At 41.7% G+C, this 19,191-nt stretch overlaps 1 protein-coding gene across 1 annotated transcript; it reads right to left on the bottom strand.

The window, feature by feature from the left end:
• Window positions 1-935: 935 nt before the first annotated feature.
• On the bottom strand, window positions 936-18,805 carry hcfc1b (host cell factor C1b). The gene is made up of 27 exons (XM_057356723.1): window positions 17,622-18,805; window positions 15,681-15,829; window positions 15,364-15,524; window positions 15,048-15,256; window positions 14,866-14,950; window positions 14,539-14,645; window positions 13,812-13,991; window positions 13,395-13,718; window positions 12,649-12,800; window positions 12,359-12,553; window positions 11,960-12,184; window positions 11,762-11,863; window positions 11,462-11,672; window positions 11,156-11,295; window positions 10,915-11,053; window positions 8,988-9,184; window positions 7,390-8,890; window positions 7,041-7,183; window positions 6,606-6,851; window positions 6,265-6,514; window positions 5,796-6,065; window positions 4,021-4,139; window positions 3,788-3,925; window positions 3,499-3,684; window positions 3,099-3,396; window positions 2,733-2,796; window positions 936-2,620 (listed from the first exon to the last, which is right to left on the bottom strand). Exons 1-27 carry the CDS (start codon window positions 17,794-17,796, stop codon window positions 2,581-2,583), a joined length of 6,006 nt encoding a protein of 2,001 aa, XP_057212706.1. The 5' UTR covers window positions 17,797-18,805; the 3' UTR covers window positions 936-2,580.
• Between the last annotated feature and the right edge of the window lie 386 nt (window positions 18,806-19,191).

Below are 19,191 nucleotides of genomic sequence, written 5' to 3'. Positions count from 1 at the left end.
TGAAATATTTAATTAGCTTATTTGTTTAATTGGCTTATTTGTAACCAATTTCAACTTATAAGAAAAACACAGCGGAGGTAACGTTATACAATAAACATACAAGTAGCATCAAGATAATAACGGACCGCGGAATGCCACGACCTACCAATCAGAATGAAGGAATGCAGAGCGCGTGCAATATTTATGTCGAAATGGACAGTGAACATTTATTAAGATTCAATGTAAATGTAACCAAAGGCTAATTTTCATCGGTAGTCGCTTTGCCTAATAAATATTATTCCATACTCTTAAGAATTCTGTACAAAACAATATTGAATTAAAAGGCACATTTCGGTTAAAAACGTAATTTATAATTGAACAGGGTTGGTGATATCTGAACATTTTCTTTGGTCCACGTGGTCAAGATTGATAAAGCTAATAATTAATTACTGAGCAATTTAAATCCAAACTAACTGGTAGTTATTAATTACTCTTTTGAAGTAACTTTTTAAAGTATTTTTTAAATTAAAATGTTTACATTTCTTCATGTAGGCTAATAATGCCACTCAAATGTCCATGTTAGCTAAATGATATTTACAAATGTAAAGCCTCATCTCTTGTTTAACAAGTAACTGAAGCCAAACTTTATTTCTTCAATTTCTAAAATCCAAATCAAGGCCAATACAACCTTGAATACAACAAATGTATATTTTGTAATTAAATCAAATTGGGTTCAATAACAGCATTCTCTTCACCTACTGTATTGGCAAATGTTCGTATTCCAAAACTTTGCTTTTCCCCAATATAAATAATCTTTAATCCACTGCTGGTCAATCTGTATTCATGGTACATAACATTTCTCAAGGACAAGACTAAGACAGAATCAGCAACACAAACAAAACAATGAAGCAAACCAAAAATTAAACGGCAGGCAACACAGGACACGAACACGCCCACAGAATTCCATTACTTTTATATGTCAAGACACAAAAGCAACCATAGATGACAACATGTAAAAACATTTTGTTACAGATAATTATATAAAAAAGGCAAAGAGTTTTTCGTTTTACTTCTTGCTATGTGAAAGAACTAATTTACAACTGAGTTCGCACTCCGGCTAAGCCAACAATCCGTCTTTACATTTTCCAACCACTAGAGAAACAGAAATAATCAGTTTCTAATATCCATTCAAAAAAATGAAATGTCCATCACACCTTTCCTAAAATCCCATCACTTAAGCATTTACACAGGCCTGCATCCTTAACCATCCCAAAACCGCCCGCAGAAAAGGTTCTGAAAACATCTGCCGCACAATTTGAGAAAACTCCGGTTTATATCTACCAACGCACAAAACCAAGAATATAAAAGGTAAGATTGAGAAATTAAATTAAACTATAGACTAGGCAAAGGGTGACAGGGAGAAGATTAAAATAAAAAGCATCTTTGTCTAACGTATAGGCTTCTATAAATGCCAAGAATAAAAATGCAAGGTGGAAAACGAAAGGTTGCAAAATATTTTCTCACTCATCGACCTTGCTGTGGGAAAATTTTCTGAACAAATACATACATTTTATACTACAATTCCCAAAATAAGGTTGAAATCATTCATAAACGATGGGATATGAAAAACTGTGGCCTTCAGACACTAGCCAGCGCATCAAATCCACAATCAAGATGACTTCAGGAATCAGCTGGTAACATGTTCAGGAGAGGTGTGAGGTTCAAAACGCTGCTCTGAAGCACACGTACACAAGAAGGAAAGAACTTTTCTTAAAAAAAAAAATACAAAAATAAACCACACACGAAGAACTCCTGTATCACCATTTACTATTTTTGGGATTTTTGCTCTTTATACAAGATTTAGTTGACGCAATGCAAAAGTAGTACGATTTCATCTACATGGGTTGAAGTCCTTTTCTCTTCAGCATTATGCCTCTCGGGTTCTGTCCCTCACAGCAAATGTATGAACACAGTGATGTAAAACAAGCTACTGAACTCGCAGTGAATTAATAATGGCAGAGTCTTTTCCCTCTCAAGCGTCACCAAGTGCTGTTCGTTTTCATTGTAATCGTATCTCGAAGTTTCCCAGTGAAGTCTCGTCCGCGCTTCCTCCTTCATTTCTTAGCACACCGTTGAAATATACAGCCTTGTTCAAATAATGAAAACATCAACAAACCGACAAAGAGCAAATGTTATTTTGTTATCTATTGCTTGTATTGAAATAAGCTTAAAAATAAATGAATATCAAGGATGGATAAAGAACGAATATCTGATAACTAGACTGAACGCTGCCATTGAAATCTCTTTAGAGAAAATTGTCAGGAAAGCAAAAGCATGTCCTTTCGACTTGGAGGAAGGAACATTTATGATTCGTTTAAAAAATACACCATGGCACCAATATGTCCGGTGATGGGAGCTGATTTTTCACGAATGGATTATCCTTTTTTTGTCTGAAACGTTCTCCTATTTTTAGCTCCCGTATCCTGTTGAAGAGGATGAAAATGGGGAGCGAGTGGAAGCAAGAAGGTCATTCAGCAGGAAGTGGAGTTCAGTCACGGTTTAGCTCATAGAGGCGGGCGAGGTCAGACGTCATGTGAGCTCTCACTGGTCAGATCTGGCTTTCTTCATACCGGTGCCTTTCCTACAAAAAAAGAAGTTCAAAACGCGTTGAATGTTTTTCAAGTCTGGACAAGCTACAGTAACACAACCACGATTATTTTGTAGGTTTTTACAGAGACATTTAAGAACCTCACATATCAGGTGAAGACACTGGTCTCTTTGCTGCTGGTTTGGCTGCGGAACCGTCCTTACTGGTTTCTGCAAAATTAACCAAATTCTGCACCAATAAGCAATATTTTCATAGCTTTAACACTTTAACATGCACAGGGCCCATGAAAATGGCGTTTTTCGTCACATCTCATTTGAATGACCTTTGTTTTCTATTATTATTCAATCATCTTTCCCAAACTATGCATCATTTGAAAGCCAAAACATTCAACATTTGTTCTGAACTTGTTTTTGCAATCAATAGAATGCTCAAAAATAGGGACGCTTATATAGGAGGTTAATACATGTCAACACATTCAAATCCTTCAAAACAAAGATTCTGAGCTACTTGCCTTGCAGCCACCTGACTTGCGTGGCGGGACCATAGCCCTTCTCGTTACGGGCGGCAATGCGGAAGATGATGGCGGGTTTGGTGGTGTAGTCGATGTGGGCGTTGGAGAGACTAGACGACTGCACCAGGCAGGATGGACTGGGTCCACAGTACACCCGCATAAAGGCAAGCTGTGCCGGAGCAGACGCTTTCGCCTCGACTGTCTGCGAGCTCTGTATGGCCAGATACACTGAATACTCTATGATCTTCCCTGATGTCACTGAAGGAGGCTCCCAGGTCAGGTGGGCACCATCAGGGCTCTGACAGCAAAGATTTGAGGAATAAAATATATTAGTTACCAAAAACAAACTCAAAGGTAGATTGGCATTAAACACAAGCGTCTTTAGCTTGTGGTGACCAACCTTGCTGATTTTGATGGCACACGGTGCTCCAGGGAAGCCAGGTAAGCAGGTCTTAAAAGCGGAGACCTCGGAGAACGTTCCACGACCGCACGCATTGATACCAGCTACACGGAACTTGTACGCAGTGCCAGGAGACAGTTCTATCTTCTTCATTCGGCTGTAGTCCGGCATGGCACCAGAGTCATCCTGCAAAAATACAGCCAAGATGATATTTTTATAGGTAGTATAAAACTGGCACCACAAATATTGATAAACTACTAAAAAAGCAAAAAGTAGCATTTTTACTTACATCAGTAACAGCCGAATCATCTGCCGGCACGTAATAGTGAGTGACAACCGTGTTCGTAACCTTGACGATACCAACATCAAACCACTGATTCTCTTTCTTCACAGGTGGCTTCACCACTGCTGGAGGGGCTGCTTGCTTCTGAAATGAAGGTAGTTGAATTCAAATATGAAACTTGTCAGCTGCATTGACACTCATCTCAGATTTTGATTATATAGATCCATGGCTGAACTCACCCCAGATGCTGACTCGATCCCATTGGCCACTTCAGCTAAAGCAGTGGCCGCTTGCATCTTAGCAGGGCTGGCGACCACCATGGGCTGAGATAGTGCGAAAGTACTCGATGGGGCCACAGCTACAGTAAAAAATTGAAACGTTTTAGTCACACCAAATATAATGAAAGATTTTTATTTAAGTGAATTAACCAGAATTTAATCAAGTTGTGATGTACACTGTAAAAAATGATTTTTTGAGTTTGTAAATAAAGCTAGCATTACTCGAGTATGTTTTACAAGCAAGTTGTATTTTGTCTTTCTACTTTAAAATGTCGCGTTTAATTCAATGTGTTACTTGAGGTTCCTTTGTAATTATTTGTGCTCTAATACATAAGTAAATTTAAATGAAAATGCCAAGTAATATTTTCTTGGTGTTTTGTCATTAAATTAAGCGATGTATAAAACTGATGAACGCAAGTAAATTATACTCCACACAGCCATATAATAGCTGCGCGTGCGCACTTCGGACATTACAACTGGCGCGAAGAGCCTGAGGAAAGCTTGCGCATCGAAACATTTTTTTCAGTGCCTGAGGGGATTAAACTATGTTAAGTCATTAAATGTTTTCTTTTTAATTCATGTAGTAACGTTTGCAGCATAGTGCAGCGTTAATAAACTTTATTTTCGCTGGTTTGTTTGAGTTCGAGTTCTTGTTATCGAGTCTCGGTATTGCTAACATTTCTGGACAACGTTTGCAAACGCGGTTGTTTTTTATTATGCACATGGATAATAGAATTAACGTGATGCTAAGTTAAGCTATTAATATGTTGACAGTGTTCAGTTTGCTAACGTAGTGTCAAGTCTCGTATGTCTAACATTACGTAACTTAGACAAATAACTTAACCATGTAATGCATATTCATAAAGTTAAATCAAGTTTATGCTCCGTATATAACCAATATGATATTGATAAACTTGCAGTAGCCTACTGTGTTAACTTACCCTTAGCTAACTCTGCCTTAGCTAGCTCTGAACTGGCGTTGTTGTTACAGATAGAATGGTGGATCTTGAACTAATTTGTTCTAACGTTTAAAAATTGGTATAACGTTAGCCTATGTTCAATGCATTAAGGTCAATAAATTCATTTGAATTATTAATGACAAATAATCTAATTGTGGCATTAACATCCATGTTCATCTGTTCCACAGGTATTGGACTCACCATTCTCACCAATAAAACATTTTTAACTGATGCCAGAGGAAATGTGAAGGTGGTTTAATGGATCTGAATTGATTTATTTGATTACCTTTTTTATTTGTTTCTCTGTTTTTTTAAATAAGCTGTTAAATATTTGAATTCAAACACTGAATCAAAGTATTTTTGTGAAATACCTGTCAGCGTTTTTGGTCTTCAGATACATTTTACTTAACACATATTAATACCTCATATGATTTCAAGTAATATTTACAAAAAACAAACAAGTAAAGACTACTGAGGAAAAGATAACTAGGACTCTTGTTAAGAAATATTAAGTATAAAATAAGTATATTTAGAAGCATTACTTAAATAAAATTTACAAACAAAGGATGAGTAAAATTTACTTGACCCCGTACTTGGGAATTTCTAGTAAAAACTACTTATACATGGGTTTAGCATTTACTTGGACAGTTCTGATCAATTTACTAACATTTCCTGAGTGGAAAACCTTGCCTAGCTTTTTTCAAGTAAACTTCACTCCAAATTTTTTTCAGTGTAAATATACTATATAAATGTAATATTATTGGGAAAAAGTCGTACTTTCAGCAGCAGCACGCGGTAAGAGACTGGCCACAGCTGCCGTAACGGCAGTCGCCATCTCGTGTCCGTTGCTCTCAGATGCAGGGTCGTTGAGGCTGTCTGCTGGAGCCAAACCCTCGGTGGGCAGCGCAGCTGCGGCCGCTTCGGCACTCAGCTGCTGGGCTGCGGCTGCCTGCAGCTGTTGCTGCTGCTGAACGAGAGCTGCGAGTTCCTGCTGTGTCAGGACGATAGGGATGGTGGTGGACCGCTGCTCCTGACCTGCATTTCCGCCTGATACAGAACATCGACAGGAATGGCAGGAAGGTGAGAATGTTGTCGTGCAAATGTGACATTTGTATTTAGCATCTGATTGGGTGCAAATAAACAGATCTGCAAGGTGTATTTTGGTTTTCTGTCTCTCTCTAAACAACAAACAGCATAAATGTAGTATAAACTTTCAAAGTTCTGGTGTAAAGTGGTCTTCACTTACTGAGCACAGCCTGTTGAGCTGCCTGCAGTACGGCTTGGATGGCGAGGGCCTGGGCCTCCTCTGTAGCTGCTGCCTGCGCAGCTGCCTCAGCGGCTGCAGTCACAGCCAGCTCTTCCGGGGTCAGTCCGGTCACCATGAGGGTAGTTTGCTGACCTTCTGCAGACATCAGCTCCTGAGGTAGAGAGAGGGCGTCTGAGTCCTGAGGAGCAAGACTCATCGCTTCTGTGCCCTCAACACCAGCCTCCATCTGCTTTGACAAGAAATCATTGGCTTGATTAGGGCTGCACGATATGAAAATGAAACACAAACTACTCTACGTCAACCTTATTCCAAGGTGTTACCTCATCCTGATCTCCCTGGCCTGGCTGCGCTTCCATGGCAACATGAACTTGCACCATGGTGCCCTCATCCGCAGCTTCATCTATGGCAACCACCCTGACGGCTGCTTCCTCACCCAGGTCTCCCTGGCACTCTGTCTGCATGGGTTCTTCTCCAGCGGCCGCAGCTTCAGCACTGGTCTGCTCCATAGCCTCTGACTCTCCTGGAACCTCAGCCACTACTGCAGAACCAGCCATGGATGAGATCTCCTGCACGAGAGAAAATGAGTAAACAATCAGAAATAAAAGTACTTTGCATCTGTGAAAATAGAATTTGTGTAATTCAATTGTAACAAATCATCTAACAAGTTTTTAATTGGTGGTTACATCACGCATCTCTCATTTATATGATACCATGCACCTCAAAACATCGGAATTTATGCAATGACAGATTCATACCGGTACTGATGGTCCTGGAGTGGGTGTGGCTTGTGTCACTGTGGTGATGGCTCTGCTTTGTGTTGTGGGATTGGCTGGTTCTGTAGAGGACGTGGGTTCTGAGCTGGTTCCACTGTCAACCTGTTCTTCACCACCCTGCTGAGCTGAAGGACCAACACCAATGACGACAATCAACAACAATCTTTACCTTTGATAAAGCACAACTGCACTGTTTGACATGCTCGCACCAAATTAAAAGTGATTCAACAACATTTTAAGAAGCTGTTTTAGACAAGATTTGACTTAAAAATAAACATCTTAAGATTTAATATACGGATAAGAAAGAAGGTCAGTGGCATGAGGTACATACCAGTACCATCTCCAGTTTCTAAGCTGCTGGTAGCTGTGGTGGCTGTACTTGTAGTACCAGTTTCGTGGGTTTCGCAGGGTGGATTGGAACATACCCTTTGCACAGTGGCATTTTGTTCAGGACCAATACTAGATGAAGATTGGGTTGGCGTGTTGGTAGTGCCCGTCTCGTGGGTTTCGCAGGGTGGATTGGAACATACCCTTTGCACAGTGGCATTCTGTCCGTCACCAATAGTAGATGAGGCCTGGGTGGGTGTGTTGGTAGTGCCGGTCTCATGGGTTTCGCAGGGCGGATTGGAACATAGCCTTTGCACAGTGGCATTCTGACCAGCGCCAATATTAGATGAGGCTGGGGTGGGTGTGTTGGTAGTGACCGTCTCATGGGTTTCACAAGGTGGATTAGAGCACACCCTCTGCGCAACATTGGTTTGCACATTGCCCATCGCAGAGGTTGATTGTGTAGCACTATTGGTTGTGACTGTTTCTTGTGTCTCACAAGGTGGATTTGAGCAGTCTTGTTCGACATCTCCTGGAGCAGACAAGGCATCCGGGTTTGCAGTGCTGGTCTGGAGCGTCTCTGAAGAGGGGCTGGAACAGAGAGGCAACATCGTGGAAGAGATTGCAGCTTGGCTCTTGCTGGAGCTCTGAACTGTTCCTGTCTGATCAGAGCCCATGTTGGAGCGAGCAGTGGTGGAGGTGTTGGTGGTACCCGTGCGGTGATTCTCCGGACGCATGGTGCCAGATGCAGAACTGCCTTCCGCAGCAGACTCGCCTTCCGCAGCAGACCCTGCTGGTTCCGAAACAGAGGCTGAGGATGTACCCGCCGTAGAAGACTCTGTCTTGCTGTTCACTGTGCCCATCTCTGTAGAGCCCATGTTGCAGCTGGCAGTGGTGGAGGTGTTGGTGGTACCCGTGCGTTGATTCTCAGGACGCATGGTGCCAGATGCAGAACCGCCTTCCGCAGCAGAACCGCCTTCCCCAGCAGAACCGCCTTCCCCAGCAGAACCCGCTGGTTCCGAAACAGAGGCTGAGGATGTACCCGCCGTAGAAGACTCTGTCTTGCTGTTCACCGTGCCCATCTCTGTAGAGCCCATGTTGCAGCTGGCAGTGGTGGCTGTGTTGGTGGTGCCCGTGTCGTGTGTCTCTGAGGGTGGGTTGGTGCACACCTGCTGCACTCCGCCCATGTTAGCAGAGGCAGTCGTGGCCGTGTTGGTGGTGCCTGTGACGTGCGTTTCGCAGGGAGGGTTGGAACAGATCTTGGCAGAAGCTGTTGTAGCCGTATTGGTCGTTCCGGTCTCGTGGGTCTCGCATGGTGGGTTGGAGCAGATGATAGTAACGGTAGCAGCACCTTCGCCAGCGGCATCACCAGCATCAGCACCAGTGTTGGAGGGCTGATCAGAGGTGGGAGATGCCAGGATAGAAACAGGAAGATCCTGTGCGGGCTGATCCTCAGCACCACTTGGTGTGGTGATCAGAGTAACTTTAGTAGGCTGTGCAGCAGACTATAAGAAAAATGAAATATTTTTATTTTGAATAAAAAAACTGTGTTGCTAATAAGTAAATAAAGTAAATACAGTTAAATTGGATCAGATGTCTCACTTGTATCGTGGTGGTGGCGAGGCTTGTCTGTGCAGCAGATACAGTGATAGCCGCTGGATTGATAACTTGGCTGGATAAAGTAGTTACAGGGGCAAGGGTGGTGACGGGAGTTGCCAGGCTGGCGATTGTGCTTGCCACACTGCCCCCAACCCCACTGGTGGACACAGTACCAGTCACTGTACCCAAAGTCGTGACACCTACATTCATACAGGGAAATTCGTATGTAATTTTATTAAATGATTTGAGAAAGGTGCATATAGAGCTCCGGAAGTTGATGTCACGCAATCTAATCTCCGCCATTTTGGCAGGTATTCAGGAGAGAGCTAGAGCGGCTGAAGCATTGATATCGACAGTGGTCGAACAATCATTTAAAACAAGACTGTTTAGACCTTACTATTTCAACATGGTGTACAGATGCTATGCAACAGGATTCCAGCACAGGCGGGGGAAAGCAAAGGGGAAATCATTTTATTTTGATTTCATGAATGGTGTCTATTGTAAAGTTACTTACAACGATTTAGCTATGCTGGCTATCCAAACAAGGACAGCTAGAGTCGATTACATTAGCTAACAAACCCTCCAGTGAAGACAAAGCCAGTTTTAGCCGGCACACTCCAAAGTTGAATATTTATCACAAAATTAGACTGCTTCCATTTGTACCTCTCCAGGCTTTTTAAAAAGTCTCCGGAGTAGGACGAGGGAAAGTTGATGAGGTAGTTGTAACGTTAGATATCAGGATAGTGTAGGTCAGGAATGCCATTCGTTCCTTTATTGCAGTAGCCAGGTTTCCATTACAGATTTGCGCAAAATTCAAGCGGTGTTCCCTAAATGTCGATTAAAACAATATCGCGGAATGACTGCCTTTCCATTAAATGATGTTATGTGATTAAAGTGTATTAAGACATTCTGGCCGTACTTTGTACGTTTTATGGCAGGTTGCAAACAAACTTTAGTGCATAGTGCCACCTACTGTGGTGAAAGAGTGAAGAGAAATGTCTATATTTCCTTATATTTTTTCATATTACCTCACTGTTCCTAATAAATCTCCATACTACACTCACTCGTTTTCCTGCATTTGGCCCATCAAATAATATATTACTTAATGTGAATTCCTTACATCCTATCTTTTCAAATGTTCTGCCAAAACATACCGCGAATGGTCATTTAACTTTTTATACGCCACTTGTAAATACGACAAAAAGGGTTTCCATTGCAGTTTTGCGAAATATGTCTTCATCGTATTGCCTGAAAAACACCTCATACGAGCGTGAGAACTTTTTTGCGATACATGGGAGTTTTTGCGAAATTGATGCGTTTCCATTGGGCGTATTTTCAATGTGCCATTTCAATTTGTGCATTTTGAAGGGTAATGGAAACCTGGCTAGTGATACTCAAGTCTGGCTCGCGAGATCCATTCTCCTGTCGAGTTCAGCCCCAACTCTAAAAAAAACACACCTGAACAAGCTAATCGCGATCGCTCTCGCGGTCCTTTAATGTCATACGCCAAGCAATCTGCGCAGCCCCGCATTAAGTCGAACGTGACATGTTCTTTAACACTTGGATTGGCTTGTTCAGGTGTTTATCAGAGTTGGGGCTAAACTCTAGAGGAAAATGGATCTAGCGAGCCATATTTGAGTATTACTGCGTTATTGATTCATGTTAAAAGCACCCCGGGGGGATTATAGGGACCTGTTACGTTTAATCTATTCAGTTTTGCTATGTACATGTCTATGTCTTTTGAATTAAAGTGTGCAGTGAACTCTGTTGCTTTGAAACTCATGCTGGTGCCATTCATTTCATATTCACTCCCGACTGTCATTGCCAGCCAGTATGGTGGTGTAAAGAGAATGGGTCACGTGACCTCCGGAGCTCTAATATTAAAGCATAGTTTAGATTATATGTTTAGCATTAGTCTGAATATTCATACCTGTGGTGCCCTTGACCACCAGTGTCGTAACAGTGGGTTTCCCAGCTGACACAGTGCCTGGAGAAACCAGACGCACTCCACCCATAGGAAGTGTGCGCAGGATGGTGCCTGGCTGACCCGGTACCCCCTTCAAGACCACCTAAGAACAAATACAATACGTTTGGATGAGTGCTTAAGGGTCACTTATCTATTTGTTATGACTGTTACATTTTCAGAGGTCATGGGGTTAAACAGTACTCACCTGCGTGACTCCATGTTGTCCAGCGCCTGTCAGCTTAGGCACAGTGGTTATGAATTTGCCAGGTGTGCCTGTGCCAGGAGTGCCAACTTTGGTGGTGATAATTGTGTAGGGGGATTTGATGCCAGCACTGCTGGTCAAACCTAAGAAAAGAGACAGAAAATAAAAGAAAGTTGTTCATTGTAAGCCCACAGTTTCATATAAACAAAATGATTTTATGTGCGTTTTGTTATGCGAGTACATAAATGCTGAGAAGCAAGTCCATTCAATTTCTGCATAAGCACAAATTTTATGAGCAGAAAAACAGACCTGCTGCTCCTTGTTGAATGGCAGACATGGGAATGGTTTTAATATAGGTTGTTCCTGGTTTGGCGGTGGTTGGAGAGACACTGCTGATGCCCAGTATAGTGGGCTTCGTTCCGGTTCCTCCTGCCTGAGACGTTGTAATGATGGTAGTGGGCTTGCCATCTGCAGAAGTCACCAGCTTCAGGATGGTACCGGCGGGCAAAGGAGTCTTTGTCTAAGAGAAAGACAAAGGAAATTCACCCAATTTGCATTCATATATAGAGCCATGCCTTTAAATTCCTCCATAAGGGCGGCGCAGCTGACCTGTATTAGTGTGACGGGACTGCTTCCAGCCTGCCCAGTCACAGCAGAGGTTTGCACTGGTTTTGTCTGAACGACAGACATCATTTTTCCAAGGCTGGAGAGCTATAAACAGTAAATGATTCAATAAAACTCTTCATTTTTGTACTTGAGTTAACACATTATTATAAACCGCTTTGAATTTCTAAATTGTCCACTTACCAGAGTGCCACCGCTACCCATAGTGATGGGGCTCTTAACAAGAGTTATAGTTTTGGTGACTCCTCCAACCATTGTGGTGACGACCTGAGCCTGCTGAGCCACAGTCACCGTGCCTGATTTGTGTACAGTGATGATGGGGCGTGTCGGGGTGTTGGGAGTAGTGATGGCTGAAGTGCCAACCTGTGCCGCTGCCGTTTTCAGCATTCGGGTAGCAGGGTTAGTAACCTAGAACAGAAAAGATGGAACAAGACACATCAGTGAGAGAAAACAGAGTGAAAAAAAGGAAGCAATATTTAGTATTAAGGGTCAGCAGAAATTCAGGGTCTGCACTGTTCATAAGTTTCTACCTAAATGTGCTTTTGCAGTACAACACACCCATTTGCTAAGAAACCTGCTTACCATTATAGGTGAAGCTACTTTGACATTAGCCGGTAAAGTTGTGGATCCCGGAGTCATAGCAACAGTTTTCATGATGGTTGCTCCAGCTGGAACATTTAGCACAGTGGTTGTGGAAGAGGGCGGGATCTTCTGTGTGGCAGCTGCAGCTGCAGCCAAAGCAGCCATGCCGCTCATCTGAGGGCTGCTGCCGATTGGCTAGAGTAAAACAGTGTCAAAAAATGTTTTAAAAACAAAATCAACTGAATTCGTTTCAAAGTAAAAATACAATAAGGTTTAAGATGGATTCATACAGTTCCTTGGGTGCTCTGCGCAGGGACAACCATGCGGACTCCCGCAGGAAGTGATGTAACTGTGACTGGAGATTTGCTCCCTGGGGTTGCCTGGTGCACAGTAACAACTGAAGCCCCAGCTGCTGAATGAGGTGCTGCCACTTTAAGAATAGCTGTGAATGAGAAAAACATCGGGACATTGTCATTACAAATTGTTTTGCACTGTTTGCCTGACCGGGGGAGCTGCTAACAACAGCATAAGAATTTTAAGTTTTCGTATTTATTAAAATAACTATAAAATGTAACATTCTACTTAATTTATGTATTATTACATAAAGGAATTTATAGTCTGTATAATATTTGACCCGTGTTTGTCTCTCCTTCATCTTACATGTGTGCTTCTCTGTGATAACCATGCTGCGTGTGTGTGTGTGTGTGTGTGTGTGTGTGTGTGTGTGTGTGTGTGTGTGTGTGCGCGTGTGTGTGTGCGTGCGTGCTTGCATGTGTGTGCGTGCTTGCATGTGTATTTTGTGCTTGCACTCAAGTGCAAAACATTGTATAAATAATTCCCATTTCAAGGGAAATACTGCTATCGCTTTTTCTTGTCTTTTTCAAAACAAGGCATTATCACCAAAAGAGAAGTAATATGAGAATGAGTAAGCGTTATTGAAGTAATACCACAAACTGGCAACCTTACAGTTTAAATTTAAAAAATGACACATTAATATCTCAGATTAGATTATTGGCATGATTAGGCGATGTTCTACCTGGTCCACGGGGTGAGGCTGCCAGCGGACTGCTTGGCATGGAGGTGGTGGGTGAAGGAACTTGTTGTAACAGCGTGACCCCAGACAGGGGCATGCTCTGAGTGGCAGGCGCGGCAGCAGCGGGAACAGGGCTCTTGGGCGAGTTTGTCGGTAAAGAAGGGGTGTGGGTGGCAGTCGGAGATGTGGCAGCCATTGCAGCAGGGATGTCATATTTCTGCAGCTGTAGCAGGTAAGTGTCAGCAGTGGGCACCGCCCCCCAACTGACCTCAAGAGAGTTGGTGTTGGCACGGACCAGCTGTACCCGCGACGGGGCCTGAGGACGATCTGATTAGGAGAAGATTATACATTTTAAAAATGTATAAAATAATGTAGTATGCAATGAAGGACTTACTTTTTTTAAGATTATGCTTAGCTTACCTGTCTCCAGGTACCAAAGATCCTTGCAGCAAACTTGATTGTTCCAGGCTTTGCGGTAGCCATCCCTGCCACTCCAGACGTACAGCCTGTTGTTAATGGCCACTGAACAGTGTCCAGCTCTGGCCCTTGGGATATTATCCTCTAGTGTGTCCATCAAGATAGTTTCCCAAGACATTGCATCTAAGAGGTATAAAAGTCAAATGTGCTTTAATGACTTACTGTTTACAAACCTTTTAAGTTTGCATTTAAAGCCATCACAGGCGATTATTATGCTTTTACAAAAGGCAACATATACCACCTCCCCAAGACGCTCATTTTAATCACATTCTAAGGCAGAATTGAACGCGCAAAATGCACTGTGACAAAAGCTCAGTTACAAAATGCTGACCACAGATAAAAGGTGGAAATATTAAAGAAGTAGTTCACCTTCAAAACGAATATTCTGTCATCATTTACTCACCCTCTTGTCATTTCACACCTGTATGACTTCTTCTGCAGAACACAAAAGAAGATATTTTGAAGAATGTTGTTTACATGAATGGTGAATGGGGGGCTGTGTTGTTCTGTTACCAACATTTTTCAAAATATCTTCTTTTGTGCTCTGCAGAAGAAAGTCATACAGGTTTGAAATGACAAGAGACTAAATGATGACAGACTTTTTTTTTTGATTGTGAACTACTCCTTTAAACAGATTTGATTACTGAACAATATAGATAAAGGTATCTACCTAGATTTAAGCATGCCAATGTGTTAGTGCACTTCCATTCTTTCTCATGAGTTGCCACTTTGACATCATCCATAACCAGAGGGACCCATCCACCAAATACAAACATCCTATGAGGAAAATAGGCGAAATTAGTAAAAAAAAAACCCACACAAACCAATCTAAGTCAACAGAAGCGGTCACAATGTTTTTACTACTTGTGAAATAACATGCACCGCTACACTAAGCACAATAAGATCATTAATGTACATTAATAACCACATCTTAACCATTTTCTCCCTAAATTAAATATGTAGCTAGGCACGTTGCAGCGCATGTGAAAAGACTCACTTGTTGGTTATAGTGGTGGCAGAGTGCAGACTGCGGGGCAGAGGTGCTGTGCCACTTATAGCGGGTTTGTTCCAGGTCAAAGTATCTACACAACAGAGAAGGATCATTACAAACAGTTCACATATATCAGTTAAAAAAAGTGTTTTCCTAAAAGAAAGTTTTGATCCAGTGCTTTTACTTACCTATGTCTAAAGTCCAGAGGTCTCCAAGGCGGCACCCACTCATACCACCGTAGATGATGAGACGAGACTTTTTGGATGTTTTCTCTGTGTAAACAACAGCTGTGTGGCTCTCACGAGGTGGCGGCAGCACGCCGTATGTAATAGGGATGTCCCAGCCTCCTGCGCTTGATCCCGGACGAAGCTCCAGTGTGTACAGGTCATTTAAGTATCTGGTGTATGACAAAGAACTTGGAACTCTGGACCTGCTCCTCAAACATTCCTATAAGACCTTGTCGAAAACCATTTTAAACATTAACTGTAAAAATTGGTTTTGTACCTTGGAATATTGTTTTTGGGATCTTCACTGTCATTAGCAAGCCCGCCAAACAAATAGCATTTGTTTCCAACGAGAGAAAAACTGTGACCCAGACGGGGACAAGGCGGTGGTCCATTTTTAGGAGCTTTTGGCTTCAACCGTTTCCACTCCCATCGACTGGCCTGTTTAAACACAAACACTCTTTAATCCAAAACAGTAGTTAACATCTTTGCAGTTATTGAAGCAATAATTGTCAAATGACCAGAGCTGATGCAAAAATAAAAAAGGTCACACTGAATACAACATTTTACTTGTTGAAATTATGGTGATGGGCTTACCTGTAGTTCATAAAGGTCATTGCTGTACTTTCCATACTCGACCATACCCCCGAAGGCAAGAAGTCTGGTGCCATCACACACAAACCCATATGCAGCACAGCCAGGAGGAATGTCCCCCCGGACAGCAGGAATAAACCACTGATTGGTCGCTGTTGAGAAACATATAACTGTGTTATGTGAAGTGCTGTGATGAAAAATGGTCATTCACTGGTGAGATGCAATGATTTTTTGCTTCAAATGCTAAAAGTTGCACAATTGTAAAATGTAAAACAAGTTCAAGGCAATATTGTGGTCAGCTGGGGGTAGTTTATAAAATTAACTGTCATTATTTACTATCTTGTCATTCAAAACATGAAAAATATATTTTGAAAAATGTCTCAGCGGTTTTGTGTCAATAAAATGGAAGTCAATGGGGGACAATGTTGTTTAGTTACCAATGTTCTTCATAATATCTTTATGTTTTGCAGAAGAAAAAAGATTGGGAATGAAAATGAGGGCGAACAACTGACGAACGAATGATAATCTTATATCTCATCCCATTAATTTACTCACTTTATAATCAAACTAACAATCATATAATCAATACTATATTAAAAGGGATAGTTCACCCAAAAATAAACATTCTGTCATCATTAACACACATTCGGGTTGTTCCAAACCTGTATAAATGTCTTTGTTCTGATGAACAAAGAGAAAGATATTTGGAAGAATGCTTATATATAACCAAACAGTTCTTGGACCCCATTGACTACACAATTAGGAAATTACTTCATAATTGTTTTGTTCTGTTGAAAACAAAAAAAAATATTTTGAAGAATGTAGGACAGCAAACAGTTCTGGGGCACTTTTGACTACCATTGTGATTTTTCCTACTATGGTAGTCAATGGGGCATTAGGTGAAATATCTTTCTGTGTTCAACTGAACAAAGAAATGTATACAGGTTTGGAACAACTAGAGGGTGAGTAAATCATGACAGAATTTTTGGTGAACTACCCTTTAACCTAATCTATTGCATGTACTACATTTCACAAAATTCCTCTATACACTGCATATTTTGGGGTTATTGTATTTCTCATATGTATAACATGCACATATAGCATTTCCTGGACGTATCAAACAGATTTCATAAGTTTCCATGGCATTTAAAAAAACTCACTGTGTTGTTTCTAGTTCATTCATTCTTTCCACTGTATTTATTTAGCAATGCGGGAAATACGGTGGGCGGGGCTTGTGTGTGTTGTGATGACGTAACAGGCGTTCTTTTTAACCCGCCATTTCTCTTTGCATTTTTTTCTGGCGTAACGTTACCAGTTCTGCACCTTGGCTAGCTGAAGACGGCTAGTGCTATAGCGTTAGCTGGCTAGCTGACACCTAAACATACACTTAGCTCTCTGAGGGTTATACACAACAGCTTTACGCAACACAAAGCAGCTCACCCAAATACACAACATATTTAGCAACAAATTCATTCATGACATTCCAGTGATGTGAGGACTGTTAGTTGCGAGTCTCAACTCCTCAACTAATTATTGCAAAATTCGTGCACATTCCTTACGGCTAGTTAGCTCGGGTAGCTGATCATTTATGCAGATTTTCTTTTCCTGGGTGGCTAGCTGCTAACCGCTTGGCGAGCTAATGCAGCCGGGCTAACGCTGTAAACATTTAAGTTAGTCCAGGAATCAATTTAGATGGTGAAGAATTAAAACGAAAGCTGTGCTGGTGTCTGTACGTACCATTCAAAATCAACTTGAATATGTTTTTTCTTTATAAAACCAGAAGCAGCAAAATACTAAATCTGGCCACCAAGTCATAGCAGGAGAATAACGTTATCTGGCTAACAAAATAACAACAGCTGGAATGCTGCACAAAATAGCCCGTTTAAAAAAAGATGTATGCAAGTAGTTGACCTGTTTATTGCAAATAACACATAAACTGATCACCTGTGTTATAAACGTGCAGCTCATCCACAATCCCTTCATTCCCTCCGCCGAACACCACCATCAGCTCTTTAATGGCCACAGCTCGGTGTCCGTGTCTCGGGCGCGGAACCGGGCCGGACCAGCCCAGAACTCTCTTCCAGCGCGGCTGCAGAACCGTTGTGCCTGAAGAAGCCATTTCCACGTCTCTAGCGAGACACAAATCCCACGCACAGCCCGGGGTTTAGTGTGGATGGAAACAGCATTCGTGTGTCAAAAGCTATTGTTTTAGCGCTAACAGGATTAGCGCGCTACGTAGCTTCGCGAGCTAAATAGGTCACAGAAATGCGGCGGATAACCACACGGTTTCCCAAACAAACGGTAGCCGTCGTACTTGAAATGTTCGTTAAAACCTGAATATTGTATTTGTTTACACCACAAAGGTAGAAAATATAACGAAAAATGCGAGCGTAATGGGTGTTAGCCGGTTAACGTTAGCTCAAATATGCGCGAACCGCCATTTTAGCGGCAAAAGACGCTTTTCGGTCACGAGCGAATAACAGACAAATACCGGCAGTTCAACAAATGCTCATTCGGGGAGTAATAAAGAAAAACAATCCCAAATCCTTATCGTCACATGCAGCTGGCCTTCCGTGCATTTTTGGAAGAAAATTGTGGCACTGGGTTAAATGTTTATCTGAGATAATGAGTAGCACAGCGAAGATGTGAATGCCGCCATCTTGTCGAGGCTAGCTGCAGCACAAGCGCCTAGTAGTTAGCAGCTAAGCGGCTATGCTAACACACAAGCTAACGAATAAAAATGGGCGGTGAACCAAACAAAATATCACATTTCGCTTAAGTGGTTACTATGAAATATCACAACGTAATAATAAACCGCAAAGTTAAATGTGGCTTTGCTTATATGGCGTATAAATAATATTTCCAGTATGCATCAAAATAAAATGCTATTAGAGAGGTTGATTTTGCAGGATTGTGTGTTAAGAGTTCATATGTGGATTTTCATGCCTCCCTTGTCTGGGTGCCGCCATCTTGATAAACAAACCAAACAATCCACCCCTTTTAGAAAAATCTAGCGCTTTTTTCAATGATCCAAATGCATGTGCATTTCTAAATAAAGACCATTTACACAAACGCTATTGAACAATACGCTGTCTTGCATTAAACTTTCTCATTTTACACTTTCACCACAAAATAATATTAAAATACAACTTACATTGGCTGCTAGTTTTTAGCATGCTAGCTAAAATGTTCAATGAGATTCAGTGGGCAGCCAGTTAGCTTCAATAGCAAATATCCCGTTAGACGCTGTCAATTCTACATATTTATTCGGCATAACACAGAAAATGTTACATGTTTCATTTTACTGTTTTATTTACTGTTAGAATAGCAAGTGGCATTTTATTCGAGTTGCACAGTTCAACATCAGTTGTTTCGTCCCTGGCTACTCGCTTAGCTTCCCTAAAAAATGGCGAATGTACCGTTAGCCGTCACAGAAAGCTGCAAAATATTATTCTTTCATTCCGTAGTACAAAATACTTACTCGTTCCGATTTGTTAATTTACTATAAAAATCG

The sequence above is a fragment of the Triplophysa rosa genome, linkage group LG17, assembly GCF_024868665.1.
Source record: "Triplophysa rosa linkage group LG17, Trosa_1v2, whole genome shotgun sequence".
Classification (NCBI taxonomy): domain Eukaryota; kingdom Metazoa; phylum Chordata; class Actinopteri; order Cypriniformes; family Nemacheilidae; genus Triplophysa; species Triplophysa rosa.
The sequence above is the reverse complement of the archived record's forward strand: the minus strand, read 5'-3'. Positions and strand labels throughout refer to the sequence as shown.